Source organism: Galeopterus variegatus, unplaced genomic scaffold (genome assembly GCF_000696425.1).
Source record: "Galeopterus variegatus unplaced genomic scaffold, G_variegatus-3.0.2 Scaffold3407, whole genome shotgun sequence".
Lineage (NCBI taxonomy): Eukaryota > Metazoa > Chordata > Mammalia > Dermoptera > Cynocephalidae > Galeopterus > Galeopterus variegatus.
In genome coordinates this window covers 69,256-79,225 of record NW_007729518.1, presented here as the reverse complement: position 1 = coordinate 79,225, position 9,970 = coordinate 69,256, and the positions used below count along the sequence as shown (strand labels likewise).

General features: G+C 52.7%; 1 protein-coding gene across 1 annotated transcript; it reads right to left on the bottom strand.

Annotated features, from left to right (window-relative positions):
- Window positions 1–1,312: 1,312 nt before the first annotated feature.
- On the bottom strand, window positions 1,313–4,410 carry EIF4E1B (eukaryotic translation initiation factor 4E family member 1B). The gene is made up of 7 exons (XM_008584930.1): window positions 4,393–4,410; window positions 4,121–4,281; window positions 3,644–3,739; window positions 2,882–2,945; window positions 2,013–2,126; window positions 1,729–1,868; window positions 1,313–1,427 (listed from the first exon to the last, which is right to left on the bottom strand). Exons 1-7 carry the CDS (start codon window positions 4,408–4,410, stop codon window positions 1,313–1,315), a joined length of 708 nt encoding a protein of 235 aa, XP_008583152.1.
- Window positions 4,411–9,970: the final 5,560 nt, after the last annotated feature.

Sequence of the window (9,970 nt, the reverse complement as noted above, 5' to 3'; positions counted from 1 at the left end):
CTCGGAGCCCCGCCTCCAGGCCGGGCCCCAGCCCCCGCGCCGCCGGTCGCAAAGAGGCCCCCAGCGTCCTTCAGACCCTCCTGAGACGCCTTCTGATGGCGCAGGAAGCGGCAGGCGTGAAGGACCCCCAGGTCCCCCAGCCACGCAAGGCTCAGTAGCGGCGCCACCCCGGTCCCCGGCATGCTGTCGAACGGAGCTCATCCCTGGGCAAGAGTAACTGCTGCTCCGGTGAACGGATGCGGATGGGGACCTGGTTTGAGGCTTTAACACACGTGCCGGACGTTTTATTACGGTGGAATCGAAGAGGATGCAGGTTTCACTTGGCGGAAATTCAGCTCTATCCCCTGACCCAACTCAGGCCAGACGAGGACATGTCTTATGAGTGCCCTGCCCCTCGGTTTTGCCAAAGGCATATACCCCACCCGCTGGCTCAAACCTCCTTGGCGGGTTGAGGTTAAACCCCGTTTCAGGGAGCCTGCATCTTTTTCTTGGCGGCTGGGCAGTACAGGCCTCCGAACCCGTGCCGTATAAGGCTGTACTGATCCAGCTAGAGCCCTCAAAAATAATTCCGATTTGATTTAGAAGTATTCATTTAGAACAGGAACAGAAAGGGGATTAAGCTTCATCATCTTCAAGTTAATCCACCTTTAACAGAACCATGGTGAGGCCTAGATCACTGTCACCCCCCTTCACCTGGGGCTGGGGGCCTCATCAGCCCACCTCCACTTCAGTCTTGCCAGGAGGCAAGCGCAGCAGGCAAGGCAGCTGGGCTGGCCCTGTCCATGTCCCTCTGTACAAATGATGGCGTTCTCCCTCTAACCCATCCAGGTACAGATCTGATGACAGGCAATGGTCACAAAGAGAAGCTCCCCACTTCTGTCTCTGAACTCTAGCTCCAGAGTGGCAGTGGCCTTGAGGCCCCTCCCCCTGAAATGGAAGAGTCTGGCCCTCAGAGCACCTAGCCCCCTGCCCAGGTGGACACAGTACGTGCTGGAGCATAGGATTCTCCTATCTTCTTTCCACCTGAGGTTGGGCTCCCATTTTCCCCCATGACTCACTCCACCACACCCCCAGGTGAAACAAGGAAAATTAGGAAAAGCTAGGGCCTCATGCTGTCCCCCCCGTCCCCACCACCACTGAGCTGCCCCTAGGCCTGGGTCCCAGCTCATGTTAGAGTGTTCATATTCATACTGACTCAAGGACAGCTAAGAAACGGGCTGTCTGCCCCCCAGTCCTGCCCAGGATAGGCAGTATAGCTCAGCCTCCCCCACACATCCTGCGCAGTAAGACGCTCAAGTGGTGGCTGCTGAATTTACACCACAAACTTGTTCTTGGCCAGAGAGTTGCTCTTGGTGGCCGTGTCTGCGTGGGCCTGGTACCCGATGACAGTGCTCGTGGAGAGGCCCAGGCGCTCTTTGTATACATGCCTAGGGGGTGGGACAGAGAGGGATCAAGACATGGGTAGTCAGCAGAGGGTCCTGTAACCTAGGCCACCAAACTCCTACCCTTGTTTCAGCTACAGCCACTCCCCTTGTGTCTTACCCATGTGGAAACCCCAAAATGACTAATACAAAAGAAGAATTGTGCTAGAAATAGTTTGAAATCTGGATTCCAAACCCTTTTATACAGGGGGGGGCAAGGCAGAAGGGGGAGAGGGGTATGGAGAGTTCCAGAGGTCTCCCTTGCAGGGCAAGCCACCCCCCTGCCTGAGCCAGAAATACCCCTCACCCGATGTGCAGCACGCCCGCCTGGTTCTCCGCCTCCCGGGTCCACACAGCAATCTTGTCCCCTTTGGTGCGGATATTGATGACAGCCCCACACACCTCCCTGCTGTGTTCATCAAAGCTCTCCCCAATCAGACACAGCAGCTGCTCCCAAAGGGGGAAATGGTGAGACCTCCAGCTGGGGCATGGGGACTGCCCCGCTGTTCTTGGGACCCCTGCCACCAAGAGACCCAAGCCAGCCCCATCCCCTTTCCCTGGGGACGATCCCTCCCAGCTCCCCCAACTCACTGTCTCCAGCCACAGACGGTCCAGCTCACTATGGCGCTGCTGCTTGGCAAGGCTGACCAGCCAGCGGCCACCGCACTTGTTCCTGCTGTCTTCCCACATGGGCTTGATGCCATCCTGCCAGGTGGGATGGCAAATCAACTGTCTTTTGGTTCAGTGGGAAGTGGGGACCCAGTTACCTTCCCAACTTTGTCTGCCCTCTGCCCAGCCCCGATATAGGCCAGGTTCTCTTTCACCTGCATCCCCTCTGTCCAAGTAGGTTCCACCACCAACCACTAAGCCCACCAGACAGATACCGTTCTGAACTCCCACAGGCCCCTGAGCCTCAATCTTGGTCACCTCTTACAGTCATCTGTGTGTGTCTCCTTTACTGAACTGAATTCCTTGAGACAAGAATTCAAATGGGGACAATTAAGGAAGCCTCTGGGGCAGACCCCAGTGTGGGCAAGAGGAGACATCCGGGTTTGGCCACACACGTCCCGAAACCTTGCTGGGCAGAAAGCAGCTGGGGAATCTTTAAACAGTGGTGTCAGCACCTCAGGGATGGGCCTGGACATTGGTGAGGAGTGTCCTCGGGCAGTTCTGATGTGTGTCCTAGTTAAGAAGCCAGGCCAGAAACCTGGGCTCCTTCCTTCATCCTCTTCTCCCCCAACCCCTTCCAGACTCTTAAATGTCCTTCAAGGTACGACTCAGGTCTGACATACTTTGTCCAGGATCTGTACAGAATTTCCAATCAGGAATCACATCTCTGCTCTAAGAGAGGCTGTCTGCGACATCCCACCCCAATTCCCCTATGAGAGAGGAATGTGGCAGAAGGTCGGAAGAATCAGCTGCCTGTCCTTTGAGGCGGGGGGACAGAGAGCAGAGCTTACCTTGAATAGCGCGTAGTCACAGCCGGAAGACAGCTTACTAGCCAGCTGGATGTGACTGTACATCCTGGAGACAGAACCCCCCCAGCCCCGTGCTGAAAGTCAAGGTTCTTCAGGGCCCAGTTCCATCTGGTCTCCACCCCCCCAGCTCCTCACCAGACTCCACTGCTTCCCAGCACCTTCCAGCCTCCACGCCTTTGTTCACCCTCAGTCTGCTGCCTGGAATTCCCTCCCTACTTACCCAAACCTTCAAACCCCACCTTCTCCCTGGAGCCGTCCCCAACCATCAAAGCCCAGTGAAGCCAGAGCCCCTGAGGAGGGTCGTAGACCCCCAGGGCGCCCCTGCATCTGGAGCCCCAGGCCTTCTTGCCGTCCCCTAGGGTTTGCACAGTACTTTTCAGATCCTCTTCCTTGGTCACGCACAGACACTCTGTAGCAGCCTAATCCTCACTTTGTGGCTGAGGCAGGTTCAGAGAGGGGAAGGGACTTGCCCAGAGTCACAAAGTCATGGAGTGGCAGAGTCAGGGTTAGCTTCTTGCTTCTCCCACTCCCCAGGCACCCTCCTTAAGCCCCGTAAAGGCTTCAAGGTGGGGGAGGGTGGCCGTATCCCAACCCCAATGCCCCCTGGACAGAACCCACGAAGCCCCAGCCCTCAACAAAGGGCTGGCAGGGCTGTGTAGGAAGCAACCCCCTGGAGGGATGGAATCTGGGAAGGATCCTGAGCTCAGAGCCCCTGGCCCCAGTTCATGAGGGGCAGACACTCACGCCCAAAAGTCCTCCACGGTGTCAACCTTGGTGACCAGATGCAGGTTGTCCTGCCAGGCCCGGCTGCGGTCATTCTTGAAGAACCACAGAGCCCACCTGGTTGGAGGGTGCACAGGGAGGTGGCCGGGAGGAAGCAGAGAGGCCCCCATGTCCACCCCCAGCAGCACTGGGTTGGCAGGGAGGTCCCTCTCCTTCAAGAAAAAACTGGGGGATAGGATTTGGGGCACAGACCCCCCCCCCGCAAGACGAGTGAAGTCAGTTATTCTGAAGGGCTGGGGGATGGCAGTAACCCAGAATCTCAGTTGGGTTAAGGCTGGCAAAGCCAACGGGGCCCAAGGCCTAGCTCAGCTCTGGCCCTTCACAATGAGGCACTGTGGTCTGTGAGAGGAAAGCGCCATCCTAGGCCACACAGCCAGCAATCACAGAAGCTGGCCTAAAAGCAGCGGTCTGTGTTCAGTTCTGCAGCCCCCTACCTACCTGTTCTGCAAGGGGTGAAGCGCTAGCTTGGCCTCCACAGGGCCCCCATCCCGGGCCTTCCTCCCCAGAGACGGCAAAGTCCTGGGAGACTTAAGAGCCTCCTCTTCCTTCTTCTCCTTCTCCTCCTTCTCCCACTTTTGGGTTCCTCCCTTAGCCTCAGCCTGACCAAAGAAAAGAAGGTGGCTGTGAGCTCTAGCCCCAGCTGCCCGCCATGCCGCCCCTGGCCCCCCAACCCATCTCTTGCTCCAGAAAGGACAGGCAGGTGAACTCACAGGGCTGGCGGTAGCCATGCCTCAACTCAAGCTCCACAGGGACCCAGCATGCAAGGGACCCCCAGCTGCCGGCTTTTAACCTACCAGCGCCCCACCCCCACCCACCCAGGGCAGGGGAGGGGGAGGAGCCAGCATGTGTAGGGTAGGGGGTGGAGGCTCAGAGGTGGGCAGACTTGCCCGATTCCTCCCATCAGCAGGCATTTAGTGAGTGCCTTCTGCCTGCTGGCCAGAACTCTAGACACTCTGCTATCACCAGGCAGACTCAGCCCCGTGCAGTGGGGTCTGAGACATGAAGGTCAGGGTCAACATTTGGGGTCTTCCCTTAGGGAAAATGGGGCCATCCCACTGAGAGTGGCCCCTGAATCGAAAGTGGACTGCCCCACAGATGGCAGAAGCAGCAACGTTGACATAGCCATGGACGCCATCTGGTACTATTTACACCCTCAATTTGGGCACCTGACGTCATCCGGTGCAGGCTTTATCTGGTCTATAGAAGCATCTGAGTTTTTAAAAAATATAATCACTTGTTAACGTTTAGACACAGGGAGATTTTGTATTAAAATCCACAGTTTGGGGCCGGCCCGTGGCTCACTCGGGAGAGTGCGGTGCTGATAACACCAAGGCCCCGGGTTCGGATCCCATATAGGGATGGCCGGTTCGCTCACTGGCTGAGCGTGGTGCTGACAACACCAAGTCAAGGGTTAAGATCCCCTTACCGGTCATCTTTAAAAAAAAAAAGATAAAATCCACAGTTTGGGTTTCTCTTGAGAGCTTGGGAAGGCATGGCACACTGGAGCCTCAGCCACAACAGGTCCACGATCTGTTGTGGCTGAGGCTGCCCTGTGGACAGGCACACAAGGGTCCCTGCAGCTCCCACCTTACCTCTGCCCCAGCTGAGTGTTTCCTACCTGGGCATCGATGGCTAGGGGCAGTGCCACAGTCCCACAGCCTGGGCTCAAGTCCTGCCCTACCCTGATCTCGGCCAAGTTACTAAATCTCACTGGGCCTCAGTTTCCCTGTCTGTAAAATGGGAATGCTAACACAACTCAAAGCCTTGTTGTTGGATCCCTGGACTAGCCAGCTGCCAAAAAAAAAAAGTTTGTTGTGAGTATTAGGTGATATAAAACACGTTAAGCCCATAGAACAAGGCCTCGCTCAATGCCCGATAGAAGTCAGCTGAGGGCTACCCCAGGGGAGGGGAAGGGAGGGGGAGGGGAAGTGGCGGAGGGGGCAGCTCTGGCTCTGGACACTCTTCCTTGGCCCCTTTTCTGCAGGGGCTGAAGTCTCCCCAGGTTCTTTAAGGTTTCTCATCCTCCCCTTCCTTGGCCACTTTTAAGGTCCCAAATCAGTCCCTTTCCCTCTCCCGCACCTGAGGGAACCCATGACCATCTGGAAGCTGACAGTCACTATTTGCTCATCCCCTGGCCCTAAGCTCCTGGCACGTGCCAGGCACCGGGCGAGTTGCTGGGAGCAATGAGGAGCAGAGAGCGGTGCCTGTACTCAGGCCTGTCGGGGAGCCAGACATTCATTGGATAATCTCACAAAGACCTTTCTCATCACAAATGCAAACCTCTGCAGGAAAGGAATCTGGGGATGGGAGAAAATAAAGTCCCTGACCTGAACCGGGGGCTTTAGAGTGGCAGTTCTCCAGTGCACGGATCAGAATCACCTGCAGGGCTTGTTAAACACAGACTGCTGGGCCCTGCCCCAGAGTTAATGATTCTTTAGTTCTGGGTTTGGACTGAGAATTTGCATTTCTAACAAGTTCCCAGCTGATGCTGATGATGCTGGTTAGGGACCCTATTTTGAGAACCTGGCTTAGGGGCAGTTCACCCAAGACGTGAATTTGAGCTGAGACCTTAAGCATGAGGGAGAGGTAACTAGATGGGTGGGGCAGGGCATCTCAGGGAATGGGAATGGCAGGAGCAAAGGCAGGGTGGGGGACTGGAGGAAGAGAAGAAAGACCAGTGTGGCTGAAGCCCGAAGGGGAAAGGGGTGGATAAGCCTTGATGGGAGGAGGACTGGAGAGCCACTGAATGCTTCAAGTGGGTGCAGATGGGTTGGGGAGGTAATCAGATGTGCTTTTCAGCAAGTTCTCTGCACAGCTGTGAGAAAACAACCCTGCTGCTGCAAGAGTAAGTGGGAGGACATCGATTAGGATGCTAAAGGAGTTGTCCAGGAGGCAGAGAAGATGATGGATTTAAGAGGTATTTAGAAGGAAAACTCAGTGCTATTTGGTGATAGGCCCTGGAGAGGGGAAGCACAGAGTCCTGGTTATCTACTGCCACATAACAAACCACTACAAACTCAGTGGCTTAAAGTAATCATTTATTATGCTCACAAATCTGCAATTTGGGCAGCACTCAGGACAGCTCGTCTCTGCTCCAAAGCAAGATCAGTAGGGGTGGCCCACAGTTTGGGGCTGGAATCATCCCATCACTCACACATGGGGCAGCTGTTGCTGGCTGTCGGCTGGAAGCTCAGCCAGGGGCGTCAGCTGGGACAGCTGTCTGTGGCCTCTCCATGTGGCTGCTTGGCTTCCTCACAGCACAGTGGAAGGACGAGCTCAGGGCGAGCTCCCAAGAGATGGGAAGCAGGAGCTGCCAGTTTCTTAATACCTGGGCCTGAAACCTGGCATAGCATCAGGCCCACTGTATTCTAGGGTCTCAGGGCCCAAATTGAAGGGAGTAGACATAATTCTACTTCTCAGCAGGAAGCGTGTTGAAGAATTTTGTACAGAGGAAACACTAGAGGAGAACCAGGCTTGGAAAGAGATCATGAACCTAGATTTGGTGGAGGAAAAAGGAGGAAGGACTATCCCAAAGTACCAGGCCTTAGCTGACTTAGAGTCCTGGCCCAGAGCCTGGCACGGAATGCCACCCCTTCCCACCATCTTCCACATTTTCCAGCCTGGGGCAGCCCCTGGAGTCTGGGATTGGAGTGACTAAGGAGAGAGACCCTAAGAGCAAACTCCCTAGCCCTACTAGGGTCCTGGCTCCTACCCAAGGCCCTCCCAAGTTTGTCAGTGAGAAACATCGCCAAGGTGAGATTGAATCCCAATCCTGCATTCTATTCCTAAAATACCTTGAATCTGCCCACTCCTTTCCCTCCCTACTCCCCCTACCACAGGCAAGCCATCTCTGGCCTTGGCCACTGCATGAGTACTTCCTAACACCCTCTTTGCTTCCATTCCTGACTCTGCAGAACATTCTCCACCTGCCCCAGAGGGATCATCTGAAATATTAATCTGATCACTTCACTCCTGTGTTTAAAACCCTCTAGGACGCCCAGGATAGGATCCAAAGTCCAGGTTCTGGGCCTGCTATTTCTTACGTGATCCAGAGTCCTAGTGCTCTGAGTGCACTGATTCTGCAGCGGGCCAGATTTGCTTCTGCCCCCGTGCCTTTGCACTTGCGGGTTTCTCTGCAACTCTTTACACAACTGACTTCTTGTCTTTCAGGGCTTGGCTCAAATGCCACCTGTCAAAGAGGCTCTCCTGACCATCCTCTATAAAGAAGACCACTCTCCCTCATGCATTCTATTTTGTTTTTGGCAGCTGGCTGGCATGGGGATCTGAACCCTGAACCTTGGAGTTATCAACACCATGCTCCAACCAGTCAGCTAACCAGCCAGCCCACCCTCATGCACTCTTTAACTCATCACCCTGTTTCCTTTCCTTCTTGGCACTTAGCATTACTCATTGATTCATTCAGTTAGCTATTTATTCAGCAAGTACTCACCCACCAGTTACCTTGTGCGAGGCCCTGTTCCAGACTCCAAAGAGTACAGCTGTAAACAAAATAGATGGTTCCTCCTCTTTTCTTCAGAAGGCCCTATGACTAAAACCTGGAACCTCCTCTCCGTTCTATCAACACTTGCTGCTTCATGCCCTCATCCAGTCACAGCTGTTAAATGTCACATATATAGTGACAGCTCTGGCCCCCTCCTGATATCCAGAGAAGCATGTCTGACTGACTGCTCGACGCCTCCATCTGGGTATCTAATGTGCATCTCAGAGTTATCACATCCCAAGCTCCATTCCTGACCTCCCTGTGTCCCCAGACAGGCTCTTCCCACAGTCTTCTCCATCCATCCATCCAATTGCTCAGCCAGAAACTTGGAAATACTTCTAGATTCTCATCTTTCTAACCCATCAGCACATTCCATCTTCAGTTCTACTTTCAAAACATATCCAGGATACAAATACTTCTCTCCACCTCCATTGCCACCACCATAGCCCAAGTGACTGTCATCTTGCTTGTATTAAGGTGATGGCCCCTGAACTGGTCCTCAGTTTTCACCCTTGCCTTTGGTGAGTGTCGCTGGTGATTTTGATAAGAGCAACACAGCCCGAAGCATCTTATATGGTTACTAGTTCACTTGTTAATTCTCTGTCCCATCCTATGAGAATGACAAGTTCCAGAAAAGCAAGGACGTCATTGGTCTTGTTTTCTGCTGAATCTCCTGTACCTAGGATGGTACCTGGCACCAAGTAGGCACTCAGGAAAAAATAAATGCCAGACTGGCCGGTTAGCTCAATTGGTTAGAGTACAGCCTTGTAATACCAGGGTCATGGTTTGGATCCCTGAACCAGCCAGCTACCAAAACAAAAAAATAAAAAACAGTTTATTTAAAAAAAGAGAAAAGAATAAATGCCAATGACTTCCTGTCTCTGGTTGTCATTTCTCTCATCTGTAAAATGGAAATAAAAATGCCTGCTTTGAAGAATTGTTTTTATCATTACACAATGTAAACATTTTTTTTGTAGCCCTTTGCCAATTTCTCTCTAACCCTCACTCCACCTTAGTTCTGTTCTCTCCTTTTGAAGGTTCAAGGAATTACTGTGATTGTTGTATCTATCTTTTTTTTTATCCAGCTCCCACTAGAGTGAGGACGTGAGGTATTTCTCTTTTAACATAAAAAATTATTAACATAATTTTCTCTAAGTTCATCTGTGGTGCTGCAAATGGCAGAATTTCATTCCTTTTTATGGCAGAGTAGTACGTCATTGTGTATATATACCACGTTTTCCTTATCCAGTCGTCCGACGATGGACATTTATGTTTCTTCCATATCTTAGCTATTGTAGATAGAGCTGCAATAAACATGGGAGTGCAGGTGTCCCTTCTACATGATGATTTCCGTTCCTTTGGGTATGTACCCAACAGTGGGATGGCTGGATCCTATGGCAGTTCTATCTGTAGTTGTTTGAGGAACCTCCACACTGTTTTCCATAGTGGCTGTACTAATTTACAGTCCCACCAACAGTGTAGGAGGCTCCCCTTTCTCTGCATCCTCACCAGCATTTGTTATTCTGTCTTTTTGATAATGGCCAGTCTAACTGGCATGTGATGATATCTCAGTGTGGTTTTGATTCGCATTTCCCTGATGCTTAGTGATGCTGAGCATTTTTTCATGTGTCTGTTGGCCATTCGTATATCTTCCTTTGAGAAATGCCTATTTAGCTCCTTTGCCCATTTTTTAAAATTGGGTTACTTGGGTTTTTTTTATTGCGATGTTGTTTGAGTTCCTTGTATATTCTGGATATTAATCCCTTGTCAGATGCATAGTTTGTGAA